Consider the following 19,507-nt stretch of genomic DNA (forward strand, 5'->3'; position numbering starts at 1 on the left):
ACAAAATGTGTATCAGTCAGTTGTTTTTGTTTTTTGAGACAGGGTGTTGCTATGCAGTTCAGGCTGGCCTTGACCTCACTTTGTAGCCCAGGCTGGTCTCAAACTTGCAAATAACCCTTATGTCTCAGCCTCCTGAGTGCTGGCATTACAGGAGTATGCCACCATGCCCAGCTTTAAGTTTTCAGATTCAGTTATTTGGGTAGAAAGGAAACACATGATGGTGGTTTGTCAATGAAGCTGCTGAGAATAAGAGGGCAGTGATGTGAACCTGTTAGAGCTTTTAATGATACACAGACCCTGCCGTGGCATGTGGGCCACTGGTCCACCCCCACTGGCCTAGAGGATTCCTTCTGAGCACATCTTACTGCTGTAGTTCATTTGACCCACAGGTGGAGCTCAGGAAATGCCAAATGGGAAGGAGCAGGTTTTCCTAAGAGCTAAACTCCGACTCACACACGTACTTTACAGTTTTTTACGTCTATGCCGTGCTTCGTGTTTTTCTTAAGTGCTCAATCCAAACACACACATGCAAACATATGACAAACGCAAATTCATTGCACGGTGTTTGAAGACACAGCATCGCTTCATTCTTCAGACCCACTTCATTCTTGCCTTTGTTCGGTTCTCTAAGTCCTTCTCCTCACAGATACACTGAAGGAAGAAATGATGAAACACAGGATTTCTGTTTCTTATCACCAAATCTGTGTCAGTTAGGTTCTCAAGAAAGCTCCCTGGTAGATGGGTCGCTCAGTAATAAGGGTGCATGCAAGGGAGGTCCTGGGTTTGATCCCCCAACAACCAAGTTATGTCTCGTTTCTTCATTTTTAAAATAATTTTTCGTTGATTCATTTGATTACACTTCTAATGAAGACCTGCTTTACTAGCACTTCTGTCAGGCTACTGATTATGTCTAGGATGCAGTGAACTAGGCTCAATCTCTCCTCACAAGGGGGCCAAAGGTCATAACCATTTACTGAGGGGCTACTTAGGTCCCAAGTACTTTGTCAGGCATTTTAACTTGACCAAGATTATAACATAAATCAGCAGAACTGGGATTCAGGTTCGGGTCTGCTTAGCTCACAGCATTTTCTGCTACACTGTATCAGTTCCTGAATGTAATTAAATAACTTACTGCTACTTATCCTAGACCCAAATCTGCAGCTGTTATGAACCAGGAGCAGTGGTGTACTCCTGCAATTGGTGCCGCCCAGGAAGTTTCGAGCTGTCCTACTTTACACACAGAGACCTCTCAAAAAAAAGAAAAAAAAAATCTGTAGCTGTAAAAAGAATTCCATCCATTATGAAAATGAACAAACAGGGAAAAAAAAAAAGAAAAATAAAGATTCTTCACAGCAAGAATCTTCGCAGTTTTTACATAGCTTGAGGTAGCTGGTAGGGCTGCACATACCTGTAATCCTAACTACTAGGTAGGGTAAAGTGGGAGGCAGTCTGCGTCAGCCTGGACAACTTAGCAAGACACCATCTCAAACCAACCAACAAACAAACATATACACACATGGGCTGAGGATGTGGCTCAGTGCTCCCTGAGTTTAATCCCCAGTACTGCAGAAAGCTAAAGGCTGAGGTCATTGTGTTAAGTCATTCCACTATTTCTTATTATTCCTATTTCTCCTTCTCAGCAAGAGCTCCTTCCATTTAAGGGTTATTTGACAGCCTCCATTAAACAGTCTCTCACCTTGTTCAGATTGTTTGTACTCTTATAATGCACATGTTTGCTAACTGAAACAGGAGGCTGGGGTACCTATGACCAAGGGTGACTTATTATGGACGAAAGGTAGAAAAATATGTCACTAATATCCATAGATAAGTACTTTCAGTCATGTGAAAAGAGAGTCTTAATAAAAGTTTGCTTTATTTTTTTGTGGAACCAAGCACAGCTGGCTTTGTGTGTGTGCGCCTTGGAAATGTTCGCCCAGTTAGGGTTGCCTTGTCAGTAACCAAGTAGCGAGCTAGGTCCCGGCAGTTCTGTCCATGGTTAGACTGTTCAGGTCATCAGGAACTCTCAGTTGACTGCTTTAGCTTTCAGTTCTTGGTTGTATCTATAAAGAAAACAGAAAGAGCATCAGTAATAAATAAATAAATTTACAGTAAGGAGGGAATGGAAAACATGCCATTCTTTCTCAGTTGTCGAATGACTGTGGGTCCCAAGTACAATTTTCCCAGGACCTTGGCAACAGCAACAGGCAGCAGGGAGAGCAATCGGAGGCTTTATCTGTACGGGTCTGGATTCAGACAGTGAGGTCCCAGCTGTCAAACAGCTTCACCAGCTTCCCTGACACAACCTTTTCCTGTGGAAAAGTACTGCCTTAAGGAATATTTCGGCTCTCCAACTACACAAGAATATGACCAATGTGAACATGTGTGTAAAATTTTGGGAACATGAGGTCAACTAGAATCATTTGTTTTACACCCACTACACACCTAAGAATAAAATCAACTGGGATTAGCTTCCTGTTCAACCAGAGAAGTAAATTATACTTAGAAAAACAAGTCAGTGTGTTATGAGGAGTTCAGTTTCTTGAAGCTTAATGCTCATTAATGCAGAGATGAAGTAACAATAGAGCCATCGAATCTCTCCTCTCCACAGCGCTCTGGACATTCTTCCAGGATGAAAAACAGTTTAAGACAAGGAGGAAGTTATTCCACAAAGCGATCCCTACAGCCTACTGCCTACATTTCTTAAAGGATTCTGCTTTCTCTCTCTTTCTTGTTACTGGATTCTGAACCATTGAACTGCACCCCTTGGCCTCTTTTAGTTTTCATGTTGCTTGATTTTTCCCAGAGACCCAAAGGCATCTTTACATAATATTTTTAATACATCTATTGATAAATCCTCAGGAAGCAGGAAAAAGTATGAAATATCTCTAAATATTTAAGCATTAACCTCTTGAATTAGTGTATTTGAAGCACATGTTGATACTCATCTTAGGGCGCACACATATGCATTTAACACTCTGATTCTTACGATTTCCCTTCCCCTCTCCCCCACCATCCTTCCTTTGGCTCCAGATCCTGTTTCTCCATTTCACCCTCATCATCGTTATGTTTAACATTATATAGTTCACATTTGTGGCATCAAAAGGTTGCATTCATTGTAGGGAGTTGGTACCTGATATCAAGTCTTTTAATATCCCTTTCTTCTCCTCTTTGGTCTCCTGATCCCCTCCCATCTGCCAAAGAGCTATCTCTCTGTGTCCTGGTATATTTTCATAAAGAGATGAATGAAGAAAATAAGGCATCTATACATAAGAGACGACTATGGCACAAAGAAGAATAAATTCAAGGCCTTTTTAGTGATTAGGACAGGGTCTTGCTAAGTTGCCTACATAGGACTGTAACTTGTGATCCTCCCACCTCAGCCTTTCAAGTGCCTTGGATGACAGGAGTGCACTACCACACCCAGTTAAAAGATCTTGATTTCTGATATTTGATCATATTATCCTTACTGAGTAAATTTGGGGGGGATACTAGGGATCAAACTCATGACCTTGCGCTTGCCAGACAGGTGCTTATGCTGCTGAGCTAAATCCCCAGCCCCTGAGTAAGTATTTTCAAGAAATTTCTAGTGCTCATGGAATACTTTTCAATGAAACTGGTGACCTTACTCTAAATGTTATTTCCAACACTATGTAATTGTACTTTCAAGTGTCACTTTATTATATACAACTGAAAGCTGAGTGATAAAAGGTTTATTTGGAAATTTCTTCATAAATCTTATTTTATTTTTTGTAATGGGGATTGAACCTAGGGTTCTTGTGCATGCTTGGCAAATATTCTACTACTGAGCTACATTTCCAGTCCACTCTTACTTTCATTTAAAAAATTTTACTTTGAAAGAGGGCCTTGCTAAATTTCCCGGGCTGGCCTTGAATGCTCAATCCTCTCGCCTCAAGCTCCTGGGTAGGTGGGATTACAGAAGTGTTCTGCTGTGTCCATCTTTTCATGTTGTCTTAACAAAAAGAATTACATAGAAGGGTTATCCATCTAGATAATGCACTTAGATCTAAAAAATTAGGCAATATTTTGCTTAACTGTTTTTAAAAAAAGATTAAAATTTTGTTTTTTTGAGACAGAATCTTGCTATGTAGTTCAGGTTGGCCTTGAACTCACTATGAAGCCTAGGTTGGCCTTGAACTTGTAGCTATCCTCCTGCGTACTAGGATTAAAAGAGTAGCAGGTTAGGTGTCTAAAAGCCTGCCTGGGTGGGGCAGGATGGAGGAGTGGGCTGGTTCCCCATGGGTGGTCTGGGAAAGGGACCTGAGATTGGAGGTTCACTTTGTACTATCATACCTGGTCTAACTGCTTTTACCTTATCTGTAACCCTGGAGATTTTTCTAGAAATGTTCAATTTCTGTCTCAGGCACATTTTTGTCTGAGAGTTACATGTGACTCTTAAAAAAGGACCACCATCTGGGTAGCTTCTAAAGCAGTTTTAAAAATATCTTGGTAGGCTTACCTCCAAATACGAAAGAGCTGAGAGGCTCCTGCAGCTCCCACAAAAAAATTAACAGCAAACAGACTCCAATTTTTTGGTATAATTACAAGTGAGTATCTTGACCAAATAAATCCTGTTGAAACAAAGTATTTTCTTTTAAAGGCAAAGGTATTAAATATCAGAATATTTAATATTAGGGTAAAATAATTACCAATAAGACTAGAAAAATAATGTAGACTGGGGCAAGAAGAAATGCTGTCGTTTGAGTCTTCAAAATAATCTTTATAATGCGACATTACATAACATTCTCAGTTCTGACATTAAAGGGCAAATGAATAACAATGCAACATTTTTTTCCTACTTACAAAAATATTTCCATGGCAAAAACTTACCCATGCCAATAACCTCCCTCCGTCCCCCACAAGGCAATGCCTTCCTAGCTTGGGAAAGCTGTGAATTCCTCTGTGTGTGCGCGTGCGCATATTTCAAACACTGAACCGTCAAGTAAACGTGACACAATGCACAGGTGGTTTATGCCTGACAGGAGCATGAAAAACACTAGTTGGGTTTACCTGTAGCCATCAGAACGGTGGACTGAGCAGTGCTGAGCTTCTCTGCAGGCCTGGCCATGTCCGCCAACCCAGCACACACCAAGCCCTGGGGACAGGCATGACACACAGAAAGAAAAAGGCAGAATGAGCTGAGCACGGAAGATGCTCTCAACTTCACAATTCAAATGCAAATACTGATGGCACCTCTGTAATGACAGCGTCCAAGGGGCAAGAAAATGGGAGAGCATGAAGGAAGCCACAACGCATTTGGGAATGAGCCCACCATCATGTCTTCGGTCTCTAACTAATTAATTATTTTTGTTGGTACCTAAAACCCAACTCAGGACTTGATGCTTGCCAGGCAGGTGCTGTGCCACTGAACTAAATCTTTGGCCCTTATTGTTATCTTTTGTTTTTTTATTGAGCCAAGAGTCTCACTATTCTACATAGTGTCCTTGGACTTACTTTGTAGCCCAGGCTGGCCTTGAACTCATGGTGATCCTCCTGCCTCAGGCTCCTGAGTATCAGGATTAGGTCATGTTGTTATTTTTAAATGGAAGTATCAGAAAAGCTCTGCTGCAATTTCAGTTTTCTGGTCAGTTTACTTCTCTTTAATTTCAAAGTCTACATGGTCATTTCTGTTGTGCTTTAATTTTTTATTAGTATACATTTTGATACAGAATTCTGTTGCAGAATTTTGATACAGAATTTTGTTTTTATTTTTTGTTATACTTTTAATATTGCCTTTAAGTCACCCCATTAAACCTTAGCTGTTTACTAGATCTTCTTTACTAGAAGATCAGTAATTGCGGAAATCAGAAAATGTAACAAAATAGTTTTTATTAATGAAAAATTCAAACCCAGAGTCATCAGTTGTGGAGATTTTGCCTCCTTACCTCTCCCCCCCCCCTTTCTGAGTACTTTAAAGCACACCCTATGTATGCCATTAGAAAGTACACTTTTAAGAAATTATTTCTAGGCTTTTACTAAATTCCTAATATACACTGTTGTATGGAAAATGTGGAGTAACCAAAGGTTTTGATCCTAAATGGAGCAGATACTTAGGAATTTAATACATAAATTTAAAACAAGCCCATAAAAAACAGTTTTGACTGAATGAAGTTAGTATTATGAAAGAGCAGTGCTTCTAGTTTAAAACTCATTCCTCCTACGCCCTTCCTCCAGCTCTCAGTGTATTTTCCCCTGCTCCACACTGGTTCTGTTTCTGCAGGGTGGAAAACTGCCATAAGGAAGAAGGGACCGACTTCTGTTCCACAGGGCAATGGCTTGATGAATGTGTCCATGGAGCTACATCTGTATTGTAGCCTTCACTTTCAGAAAAGATCAGCACTTAGGATTGTGCATGCTCCCAGTAGGTACTTTATTTCCTGGGGTATGTTAGGAATTGCTCTCCCTTTTTTACTTATCTTTTCTTTTTTTTGAGATAATGTTTTACTTTATTACCCAGGCTGGCTTCTAACTCCTAGGCTCAAATAATTCTCCTGCCTCAGCCTTGTGAGTAGCTTGGTCAGCATTGGAATCTCCAGGTCTAACTTCTGCTTCTTACTAGCTGTGTGACTCTGATCATTACCGTAACAACCTACAGTAAATTCCTCATAAGTAAAATGAATATATTACTGCCCACTCTTGCAGGAGTGAAGCAAGGAGTGAGACAATACAGTTGAACAGTACTTAGCACAGTACCCAGAGAATATTATGATTAACAGCAAAATAAAGCAGCTAGCCTCTTCAGAGCAGTGTGGGTGGAGGGGTGCTATCTCGGGACCCTTTACTGCATTATTAGGCTCAGGATGCAGGGATGTGTGGGGTCCTTCTCCACTGTACTCAAGTCATGAACTGGAGATGCTGAAGGTCCATTGTATACACAAAATTATGCAAAGTCTTCCCTAGCAGACTAAGAAAGTACTAGATCCACGAAGACTATTTCAGAGGTGGTAATGCAAGAGTTCCTAACACAGGATTTGAAGTCAAATCCTGAAGATTCAAATCCTGACCAAGCCACTTACTAAGGAGAATGTGTACAGTCATTGAGTTTTCTGAATCTCAGTACCTTCATTTGGGAAACACTAATAGTACTTATTTCTCAGTTTGGGGATAAAGATGAAATAGGAGATGTACTAGACAAATAGTACAGGCAGTTTGGTATCCAGTAGACTCAAGCTAACTGCTGCTGTTCTCATCAATTGAAACAGTGTTTTAAAAATGTCTAGAGCCTATGTTTGTAATTCTTTCTGCACTTGTGTATCTTCACTGGATTGTCATAAATACTCAAGAAATGGTTTACAATTAATTTTTTCTTTTCTGTCTCCCTTTCTTTCAGCATTATCTTGATTATTAGAAACTCTTGCCACATTATACTGTTACAGGAGGGTTGAAAACGTTACCCCAGAGTATTTCAGCTCCAAATACTGAGACATAGAAAAGACTTCAGGATTTTAAACTGTGAATCTGTGCAAGAGATTTCGGCTAGAAAAGCAAATAGGGAATAATAATCTGCCAGGATAAATTGGAAATGATGGACTTATCCCTAAGGAGAAGAGAAAAATTATTCCAAATGGTGTATTATACAAGAGCAAAGTGATGACAATGTTTTTTTGGGGAAAAAAAACCCAAAGTAAAGGGAAGCGTTCTTAACCCACTGCCACATCCTACTGCAGTGCCCCCAGGTCCGACGGTGCCCAGCGTGGACTCCGGCTGGGGGCTGCTCTCCATCACACCCTAGCACTTCCGCTCCCTCTAGCTGAGCTGCATTCTACCGAGTCACGGCGCCTGTGCTCACACCTGTTCATGCACTTTACACAACTGAATAAACTACTAGATGAACTGCTGAAATACAAAGAAGCCTGTTATTTCTATGGAAACTAAAGTAACTATTTTGGTAAAATTAAATAAAGGTGAGTGTTAAAATCTGTCCAGTTAGGGGTGAACAAAACAAAAAGCAGACTAGGAGAAAAGCCATCTTAAAGCCTAGCAGGTTTTTGTTCCCATCATGTTTGAAAGTGTCTATGAGCCTGCTCTGCTTTAAAGAAAATGGAAGCGGAAATTACATAGGATGCACCATGGTATGCTTTTTTTTTGGTGTGGGGAATTGAACCCAGGGCCTTGTACCTGACAGGCAGGCGCTGTGCTGCTGAGCTATATCCCCAGCCCCCAATAGTACAATTTATTCAAGATTGAAAAGATTATTTAATTTCAGGTAAAGTGGCAAAGGCAAATCTCCTATAGATAAGAAGAAATATGGCTTGAAAGTCTTAATATGGAACACTTGTGGCTTGTAGCATCAACTCTGACCTAGCACGTATAGACTGCCACAGATTAATTATCAACTACATTGGGACAAGAAACATCAGCATATACACTGAGTAAATATTTACTAAGGAAAGTCCACCAGAGAACAGGACGTAGAACTTTCTATTGCCACACTGTTATTAGGGGACTCTGAATTATTTCAACATGAACTTGAAGTAGGGTATTTCCAAAGGGACAGAAATAGTCAAGAGGGTGTTTTTCAGAATAGAAAACTGCCCATGTCTCAGAACACTTCTAGGTCGGATCAAATAAATGCAATGCTAGTGGTAAGATCAATAAATTCCTACACCCTGGCTAGGTTTGAGGTCAAACAGATCTTCAAATTTATTATAAATACATGAAATCGCTTTTTATTATTTTTATTGGTACTGGGAATCGAACTCATGACCATGTGCTTGCAAGGTAGCTGCTTATGCTGCTGAGCTAAATCCTCAGCCCCCGCTTTTTATTTTTAATTTTTTTTTGTTTTTTTGAGACAGGGTCTCTTCACCATGTAGCTCAGACTCGTCTTGAACTCACTATGTTGCCCAGGGTGGCCTTGAACTCACAGCGATCCTCGTGCCTCAGCCCTCTGAGTGCTGGGATCACAGGCATGTACAGACGTATCTTGCTTATTCTACCTTATACATACATAACTACTACATAATTTTAAATGTCTGTAGGAAGAGAAAGGAAATCGTAGTATCTGTTCCACATACAAGGGCTTTTTTTTTTTTTTTTTTTTTAGTATCACTTATTTTGATTGGAAAGAGTAAACTGAACCACTACGGCCTTGAACTTTGGTGATCCTCCTGCCTCAGCCTCCCAAGTGCTGGAATTACAGGTGTGTGCCATTGTGCTCAGCCCTAGTCTTAAATTTTGCAAGATGCAAAGAGTTGTGGAGATAATGATGTAAATCCACTTGGTGCTACTGAAGTGTACACCTAAAAGTGGCTGAGATGATAATTTTACTATGAAGTCCCCTCACAGACTGACAGTTTTTAAACTTTAGAGGGTTCCAGGATGACTGGGAAAGTGCTGAAAAAACAGGTTACCTGGCCTGCCCCTTGAGGTTCAGGTGTCAGTGTGTGATGTGGCCTAAACACCTGCATTTGTAACCAGTCAGGGATACGCTCTGAGAAGCACGGGAAAGACCAAAATCAGTCCTCTCAACAAGAACTCAGTGATTTGCCACAAATGGCCACTGAGCTCTTCTTTTCTCCCAGCTAAATAAGAACTTTAGGTAACTCTGTTACAGGGCAAATGCATTGAGCCTGGAGTCAGAAGTACTAGGCTCTATCGTTTACTGACAGACAGACAGAGAGACACAGACACACAGACAGTGTTTCACTAAGTTGTCCAGGCTGGCCTTGAACTCCTGAGTTCAAATGATTCTCCTGCCTCAACCTCCCTAGTAGCTGGACTACAGATGCATGCTACCATGCCTGGGTTTTTTCCTTTATGCTGGAGACCAAACACAGGTCAGCGTGTCTGTTAATCTTTTACTCTATCACTAAGCAAAATCCCCTGATCAGTGGTAAGGTTTTAGAATGAAATTTGAAGTCCCTAGGGGTCTAAAACTATGTTTTGATAGGAAATCTGCCAGAAGGCCATTTCTCTAGGGACTTCAGAAAAACTAAAGGGGGTAATGTGCTCTATGCTTTAAAAATGATATGACAGAGAGTATTCGCTGTAAAATCATTTAGAGGTATGCTGATAATATTTTATTTATTTATTTATTTAATTTTTTTGTCTTTTTCTTTTTTATCGGTACCGGGGATCGAACTCACGACTGCCTGCTTGCAAGGCAGGTGCTTATGCCGCTGAGCTAAATCCCCAGCCCCCGCTGATAATATTTTAAAGCATATCCTTCATAAAATTTACCTCAAATTAAAAAGTTCCTATTAAAGAATTTTTTTCAATAGCTCCTGCAAAATGTTCAGACTAGCCAGGCGTGATGGCACACATCTGTAATCTCAGCAGAGATACATACAGAGACCCTGGGTCAACACTCAGCCGCACCCTACCCAAAAAAGAAAGCTTCAGACTTACCCATTTCATAATTGGAGCCCAGAAAAACACTGTTCTGGGGCCTGGTAGGAAAAAAAAAAGAAAGGTTCAGAAATAAACCAAATATTTAATGCAATTGTCACCAAATTTCAAAACCCCAAGTTTTACTAATCTATTTCTAATCACTTTTGCTAGGCTTTCTGCTAACTTTGTATTAATTAACCTTTAGAAAGGTACACACTATTACTGTATTAGTCTTTCACAAGGTTGTTCTCAATTCCTCAGTTACCTGTATTTTGGGGACATATTAAAAATTAAGCTATATCAGAAATGGTTTTGGAAACCATTCCTGGTGCATTGCCTTGAATATGGAACTTAACGTTAGTTTATCCACAGAAAATTTTCAAGTTTGGGAAATTGAAAAGTAAAAAAAAAAAGTAATTTTAGCTATATTAGCCTCACTAGATATATGTATATTCACTAATTTTGTTGTATTTTAACTATAAATGGCATTTTACCTTTGTATCATGTAAGAGTTCTTGCAAAAGTTTTACATAGTGTATTAAAAAAATTAATGAACCAATTTTTGGCGGGGAGGGGATGCTGGGGATCAAACCTAGGGCCTTGCCATGCTAGGCCAGTGCTCAACTAGTATCCATGGCCCAGTGGGCCAGTGAAGGTCACAGGACAAGATGGAGGGCCGCTGCAAACCTGTTCAGAGAGGGTCATTGCTTTGGTCATCCTGGTACCTACCTGTTTTGTGCAAAATGTTAAATAAACATCAAGCACTGCAAATACTGGCTCCTCAGGTAACTTGGATTTGAGAAGCACAATGTTTTAAAGCTGGAAGGAAACTCAGGGGGCATCGAATCCAAAGCTTTAGTTTTATTCATGAGGCTCAGAGAAGGTCCATGACCTACTCAGACCAAGCAGCAGATTACAGCCCAAGCTTTCTAACTCTCAAAGCTACTGCTTGTAACTAACTTCCAACTCATATGCTTCCTTTAACAGTGAGGGGACAGAGGGAATAGAGAAAAAGGGACTTTGCTGGGGAATTTAAAATAGAGTATACATGCCAAGTCTGCTACCTGGCAGAGTCCTTCATGCGTTGTGCAGGCGTTTATAGCTCTGGATCAACAAAATACATTTATTTGTTAACATGAAAATCAAGCAGTTTATATACGGGAACAGTGACTTATCAGCAAATTCAAGAAGTTTAAGAAATGATTAGATTCACAAGTACTTTTTGTTTTGTTTTTGTGCTACTGGGCGCTGAACTCAGGGCCTCCACACTAATCTGCATCCCCACAACCCCCGGCCTTTAATTTTCTTTTTTCACAAAACAAAAAAAATGCTTGTGAATCTAAAAGGATCTTAAACTTCTTGACTCATTGCTAAGTCGCTGTTGTCTTACATAACTATCAAGTGGGCCACATGTGGCTGTAATCTCAGCATTGAGAGAGGCTGCTATGGGAAACAGAGGAAGATCATTTGTCTGAGACCAGCTAGGATAACCATGAGACTTAGCAAGACCTGCTCTCAAAATAAAAATGAGCTGTCCAGCCCGGTGGCTCTGCACAAAAGCCCTGGGTTTTTGTATCAGCTTGATATTTAGAAATTGGTAAGCAGGGCTTATACTTTTAAGTATGCTGATTTTCTAATTTAATCCTAAAGTCCTTCTATTACGATTTATGGTATATTCTTCAAAGGCGCGGGATACAATCTGTAGAGTAATTCTTTACACAGCAGAAGATTGTGGCACAGATCCTGTCTTTCCTTGTGAGCAGAAATGAGTTTAAAGATAAATTCATGTATTGCAGGTCTTTGGTAACCACAATTTTTTCTTTTCCGGTATCTCTCTAGAACTTTCCATATTTGGGGGCTGAGGGTATAGCTGAGTTGTAAGGCACGTGGCTGGCATACAGGAGGCTCTGGGTACAAACTCCAGCACTAAAAACCGATTTCCATATTTTGGTTGTGGAACAAATCTGGAGACAGTGCCGAAATGGTTGCTATAAGTATTACAACTAGCACGGTGTTTTAAATTTGACGTTCTTACACCGAATGAAAAAAAAGTCTAAACTGGGTATAATGCACACACCTGTTATCCCAGCACTCAGGAGGCTGAGGCAAGAGGATCACTATGAATTTGAGGCAACCTGAGCTACACAGTGAGACCCTGTTTCAAGCAAAATAAAACGAAAGAAATCCATCCAAATTCAGTTTCTGCTTTTCTGTACTTATCTTTTATCCAGTTTTGTAAGTTTTTACTGTTCTGATCACAGCCACCACTAACCTTAGAAACTCTAGCCATACCACTTTCCCTACCTTGAAAAGATACAGAAAGGAATTTCTTTCTTCTTTGGTTAAGACTAGCTTGAAATGGCAAATAAATGTTTACTACAGGAAAAAGAAATTTAAAAGAAAGCACGAAGGTATTTGGGTTCAGAATATGAACTTAGCATACTAACTTGTATAAATTTTAGATTGGATAGGTGCTTTTCACCCAGGAGTGATTGTGCCCCCAGGGGATGTTCACATTCTGGAGCTATTTTTAACTGCCAGCGCTGGTGGGAACGTAGGTGCTGGTACTGCTGCTGCCATCTAGTGGTCAGAGATCAGCTTTACTGTGCAACACCCTCTTGTACCGCCCAAACGCCCTCAACGAAGAAGCACCCTGTCCAAAAATCTCAAAGAGGACAATGGATGTAGCTCAGCGCATAAGCGACTGCCTGGCAAGCACAAGATCGTGAGTTCGATCCCCAGCACACACACAAAAAAGCCTAACTCGACCAAGTAGCAGAGACTCTGGTCTCTGCTTGAATCAGGCAAACATTCAATCAAGTTCACATTGCTTATGGCTCTACATGCTGACATATGCTGTCCCTGACGCTTCTCCAGCTGCCAGAGCAGCCTGAATATTCACCTATGATTTTCTACACTAATTAAAGTAACTATTAAGGCATCACTTTCACCAGATACTAGGTTGCTTAAAACAAAGCCTATTTCTTTCTTTCTTTCTTTCTTTTTTTGTCTTTTTCCTTATCAGTACCAGGGAATCGAAAGCCTATTTCTTAATCTTCCTTGACAAACAAATATATGTTTTGTTTTTTGAAACACAGTGTTGCTATAATAGTCCAAGTTGGCCCTGAACTCACTATATAGCACAGACTGGCCTCAGACTTAATCCTTCTGCCTCAGGCTCCTGAATGCTGGGATTCTAGGTGTGCACCACCGAACCTGGCTGATAGGCGTGTATTTGTTAATACAATTTTATTAGATTAACCCTGCCTAGAAAAGATGCTAATCATTTTTTCTGTTGGTCCTCTCCATAACCAACTGCACTGTGGTCTTTTCAAACACCCCTGCATTTTAATTTAAATTGAGCTTTTAGGATTCCTACCATTATACCTAGATCATTTTTCTTGGTCATACACAGAGCCTCTGGATCATGTGCAGTAGCAATTTACCTTTTAATTACTTTTTTTTTTGGAGGGGACAGGGTCTTTCTGTGTAGCCCAGGCTGGTCCTGAACTCACAGCGATCCTCTTGCATCAGCCTTATAGCTGATAGGACTATAGGTATCCTCTAGCTCTAATTATTACTAGTTTTATTCCTGCACAAAGCTTGTGAGGGACTTCATCACTCTAGCTAAGTCAGCACACAGCTGCCGTCTCTGCTGAATGGAATGGTATTCATTTTTATTCTGAACTCCATCCTAAAACACCTTTCTTCCTATTGTAAAACAAATCTTTTCTTCTCCTAAATCTGTTTCCTGAGCAATGTCTCTAGGTTTTGGTCTCCTTACAAACTGAAATGCTTGATCCATTAGGATAAATGGTCAAGTTTTTCAGTAGGTTTGCCTGGTAACTAATTTGCTCAATTGCTCCAAGCTATGTGACAGTTTAAAAATATTAACTGTGTACCAGCCACAATCCAGTTAAACCAAACCCAAAACAAAACAAAAAACAGAAAACTTAAACATTAAATTTGGGTTGCTAGAACCTCCAATCAAGAGAGATGTTTTAGTGAATAGATTTAAGCAATGAAAACAAACTCTGATTAGTCTAGGAACTGCTAAGTACTAAGCAAAAAAAAAAAAAAAAAAGTCACTAGCAAATATTTGGGTATTTTTTTTTTTTTTTTACTGGTTCCAGGGATTGAACTCACAACCATGCACTTGCAAGGCAGGTGCTTATGCCGCTGAGCTAAATCCCCAGCTCCTATAGCAAATATTTAATACAGTCCTATTTGCTAATTTTTCTGAGATGCCAGAGGATGCTGTCAAATCTATAAACATGAAATAATAGTGTTGAAATAGCTATTAGTCACACAGTGAATTAAAAAAGTTTCAAAGAAAACTTAGTTCACCTGTTCATTTTAGCTTAGCTAATTATTCCCATCTATGCTACCAGGGCTTTTGCACTGAGCTATGTCCCTAGTCCTTTTAATTTTCATTTTGAGATATGGTCTTGCTGTGTAGCCTAGGCCGGCCTCCAAATTGCAAAGTAGCTGAGATTGGACTCAAACATGTGATCCTTCTGCCTCAGTTTCCAAAATACTGAGATTACAGGAAAATGCTTTATTAAAAGTACAGTCTTTTAGATAAAGAACCAATAACACATTTTCATCCTGTTTCTTAAAACTTTTGGTAATTGAAAACCTCAATTATTAAAAGTTAAAAAACTGAATAACCATTTTATATATATATATTTTAAACTATGAACTAGTTGTAAATAATGAAAAATGCAAATAATAGCTATTTTTATATTTTATTGTCTTATTTTATTTTTTAATTTTTTTTTGGTACTGAGAATTGAACTCAAGACTTCGTGCTTACCAGGCAAGCACTGTTCCCTGGCCTGATACTGACTTTTTAAAGTTTAAATTTTTCACAGAAGGATTTAAAAATTTTTGCAAGCAAATATCACAACCAAATCGTAACAGATTTTCAAATGACTTAACAAATTTCACTTGCACTCTTAAACCTGTAAACCAAATTTTACTTTGTAATTCCTTTCTGAGAAATTGTTAGTGAAATATTAAAGTAGGTCATGTGTGTACACGTGATTCCTTTCTCAAGGACACACTTCCTTCGTGGAAAAGAACAGCTCATCCTTACATACACGCAAACAGTGAGCTGAGGAATTCACCATGGACCAGTGTAAAGATGTTTCTTATTGAATGGTTACAGGTCATAAAAATTACACATATTAATGGGGTCCCACATGGTGCCGTGATACACGTATACATTGTATAATGTTTCAGTCAGGTTAAATATAGCCATCTCCTCAAATATCATGTCTGGTGAAAGCATTCAACATCCTTTCTTCTATTTTCTGAGAAGACAGTACAAGATTGGTATCTATAGCCACCTTCATGTGCAATGGCCCCTCACTCCTCTGAATTGTTAGTATCCCATCAACCTTTGGCCATCCTCTCTCCCCTTATTTTTCATATTTTATCATGCGACCAACTATATACACACATCCTTGGCATTTGTAAAGACTGGTCTTTGGCACAGAATTCACTGCTAAAAATCATTCATTTTTATCTGTGCCAAAGCTCATTCTAATACATCACATGGCAGAAGCCAGGGAGTGTGCCTGGTCTCTCTCCCTTTTATAAAGACACCAGGATCCAATTCTGGGGGCTCCACCCTTAGACTTTAATCTAATCCTAATCTTTTCAACAAGATCCTAACTCTAAATTCCATAGACTCATTAAATTTCCACTCCATTAATACTTTGTAGTCCTGGGTAATTCTGGATTTTTTTTTTGAAACAGGGTCTCACTCTGTAGACCAGATTAGCCTGGAACTCACCATGTAGCTCAGGCTGGCCTTGAACTCCCCGAAATCCTCTTGCCTGCCCCAGCCTCCCAAGTGTTAGGCTCATAGGCATGCATAATCATACCCCGCTCCCTTGCTACCTTATAACAGGGACAGTGAACCTTTCAGAGCTTTCAATGACACAAACAGCCTGCGTGCCACAGGTTTGTCACTACTGCCTTACAGTAAGAATTAACTTTCCACACATGAAGCCTAGGTAGATGCTAAAGCCACCTATAGTACAAACCACAAAACCAAATAAGCTTTTTAGTAAACAATGTATGTCAGTGTAAGTAAACATTGTTACTTCAAGGTTATTTCTCTGACAAGTACAGTACTTGGAGTAAAGGTATACAGGTGGTTTGTTTGAGATGGTGGTACTATGCTGGGTGGTGAATAACATTCCCAATATGTGAGGTCAGCAACCTGATTACTATAGGAAGAACACAGAAGCAGAGAGTAAAGGTCTTAAAATTCTAAGCAATATAATATTCCAGTTGTAATACATACTTATATAAAAACCTCCATGTTGAGTGTGTAGGTATACTTGTTAATGATAAAAACCCCTTGAATATTCATTATGAATAACTCTTAGAACAGTAATAAGCTTAGGTTTTATTCAGCACAAACAAGTTAGCTGTGTTTTTCTGCTTCTCCATTTCTCCATCCTTCAATGCTAAATTTTCAGGGACAGTATCTTACTCTGCACGCAGTTCAAAAGCTAACATTTGTAGAGTCGAAATGCAAATACTGTGGGATGTGCTTTACAGACATTACATTATTTAATTTGCACAGAAATCCTTAAATGTGATGATTATGATTCCCATTTTATAGATCAGAAAACTAAGGCTTGGAGAAATTAAGATCAAGGTCACACAACCAAGACTCAGTCTACATTTGGCTAGTGTGCAAGCCCATATTCCTTCTGAAATTAGATTGAATTAGACTGAAAAGGGTTTATATAGTTGAACTAATCCAAGGATGTTTGGATGAAATGCACAGTCTACTCTTTATTCTGTATTACATGTAATAATTATAAGTGGCTAAATGCTAAGACCTGGGGAAAAAACTAACATAAGATTACCTATCAACTCTGTATTATTTAAAGTAGTTTGAAATTGTTCTTCCTCTACTTGTCTTTCCTTAACATTCAAACAGAAACCTTCAGAGGGTAACAGTTGACACAACAGAATTCCGCTAATTCTGCAATGCCCAGATGTCAGACCACTGGCCAATCTTCTATCCCTGAAATTCTACCAGAAAACACAGCACATTTCCAAAAAACTGAGTGCAAAACAAAACAAAAACTAAAAGGCAAATTAAGTCTACTTCATCAACAACAGCCTCTCTGAAGTTCTGTTCACAATGGGTTCAGTATTACAGTAAAGAATATTAAGGGTTAAACTAGTATCTCATTTAGAGGCATACTTCATTCCATATCAAAGTGGAAATCAGATTTAGTAAGCAATCAGACTCCTGAGAGCTGCTTCACAGTCAGATCTGGACAGAAGTAGACAACTTTCCTAATGACACCAACTGCAGAATACAGGTTTAACTTTGTGGGTAGAAAATGCCCCTTTTTTTCAAAAGCACTTCAATCTTTCAATTTCTAAAATATTTTCCTATTTGCTAAATTGTAAGGAAAGGAATCTCAAAATATATCTGATTTTAGATTTTAGTCAAATAAATATTACTTCCCATTTTATAGACGAAGTAACAGAATTGTAGGCTCTTTAATAAAGACTTGGGGGTGGATCTTTCGATTTCTTACAGAATCATTTTTTTTCAACCACAAGAACACTGTTTCTCAGTAGGACAAGAAAGAGCTAAATGAGCATTTGAGAATCGAGCATATATGCAATTTTAAATCCTTATAGCGACTCATACTTTACAGAAGCCAAAACACGGATTTAGGATTCTGCCCAAGGTCACATCTAGTTATGTATTGGGTAGAGCAGGTCCAGGTACAGCATGTTTAGTAATTTCACACAGATAGACTTAAAGAAATAAACTGGAGTACAGGATGGAAAGGTCACGGACTTCGTAACCTGGGTCCCGCGTCCAGTTTGGTTTGGGTTGCGGTGTGGGCCTCCGACTGTCGGAGCAGAACAAAATGTGACCTTTCCTCCAAACTGCGTTGCGGCAAGTAACCTACCCAGCTCTTCACGGCGTGGGTGATTAGTTGAAGGAAAGAGGGGCAGAGAACGGCTTCACAGTCGAAGACGTGGGAAAAGTGTCAAATCTGGAGGCCAGGTCCGGAGTTTGAGATGTGCTCCAGGAAGAGAATGCAACAAAAATTCTGGGACTCAGGTGTTTGGAGGTGCAGAGAGGGAGGTGAAATGCAGAGGGTAAGAACCGGGGGCCGGGAGAGGAACCGATTCATCAGAGGAAGGGGAGGATGCCTGCAACGTCCGCAGCAGCCGGACAGTGTGCGACAGTGACCAGAGGGAGGCTGGGGGGAGTCACTAGCTGTGTCACTTACCTGCCGGGTGGTTGTACAGCGGCCTCAGTTTCTCCGGCAGCATCAGCTCCACTCTATCGAGGAGCCGGTGGTGCAAGGCCCGCAGGCCCCGGGCGCCGGCGGCTGACATCTCCGCCGCCTGCTGGTGGTGGGTAGCCGGGTGACGGCTTCGCGGTGTCCTAGTCCCTGCCTGGCAGCGAAGGGCAGCTCTTCGTCACTGTGCCCGGCACCGCGCCTCACGCCCGCCTCTTCCCTGGGGCGACCTTCCGTGGCTCTGCCGGGTCCCAGCGCTCCACCCCAAGCAGCGCGGGCCACGGCTGACGGGGCGGAGGCTCAGCTACAACCAGCCGCGACCCGCCTCTTGCCGGCGGGCGGGGACAGAGGAGGAGTCATGGCAACAGGTGTCGATCCTGTCCGAGGGTAGTGCGCACGCGTGCGGAGAGCTTCGTGCTCTGATTGGCCTGCATTGTTTGGTTGGGGCGGAACCTTTACTTTTTCTCCTCCTTGCCCTAGAGGCCATGTTAGAGAAGGGAAAGTGAAGCCACACCTGCTCTTTGGCCCCTTCGCTTGGACGAAAGAGGCCCGTAGTTAAAATGGGCTTCTCAGGTCTTCCGTTCCACTACTAAAGATGACACCGCACAACTCTCTTGTTTCCTGAGACTCTTGGGCGAGATCCTGCATACCTCAGCTTCGTCTTTCTCTACTCCTCTTTTGTCCATAGAGAATGACTCGAGCGACCTGGTTCCAGTCTTCTAGGGTGAGGGCGGCCGAGAACACACCCTCCATACGATCTCTGTACCCTGGGGCAGGGATGGGATGGGTGGCTGGGTGGGGTGGTCCTCATCTCGCGAGAAATCCCAGAGGGGCGTGTCCCGGACGAGGAGAGGGCG

The 19,507-nt window shown here is 40.7% G+C and overlaps 1 protein-coding gene across 1 annotated transcript; it reads right to left on the reverse strand.

Moving 5' to 3' along the window:
• Positions 1-1,854: 1,854 nt before the first annotated feature.
• Mpc2 (mitochondrial pyruvate carrier 2) lies at positions 1,855-19,007 on the reverse strand. Its single transcript, XM_003468679.5, has 5 exons — positions 18,639-19,007; positions 10,369-10,409; positions 5,029-5,113; positions 4,478-4,589; positions 1,855-2,060 (listed from the first exon to the last, which is right to left on the reverse strand). The coding sequence occupies exons 1-5, from the start codon at positions 18,745-18,747 to the stop codon at positions 2,024-2,026; spliced, it is 384 nt and encodes a 127-aa protein (XP_003468727.1). The 5' UTR covers positions 18,748-19,007; the 3' UTR covers positions 1,855-2,023.
• Between the last annotated feature and the right edge of the window lie 500 nt (positions 19,008-19,507).

This window comes from Cavia porcellus, unplaced genomic scaffold (assembly GCF_034190915.1).
Source record: "Cavia porcellus strain 051 isolate PalLab524CR breed Dunkin Hartley unplaced genomic scaffold, mCavPor4.1 scaffold_7, whole genome shotgun sequence".
NCBI classification, from domain to species: Eukaryota; Metazoa; Chordata; class Mammalia; order Rodentia; family Caviidae; genus Cavia; species Cavia porcellus.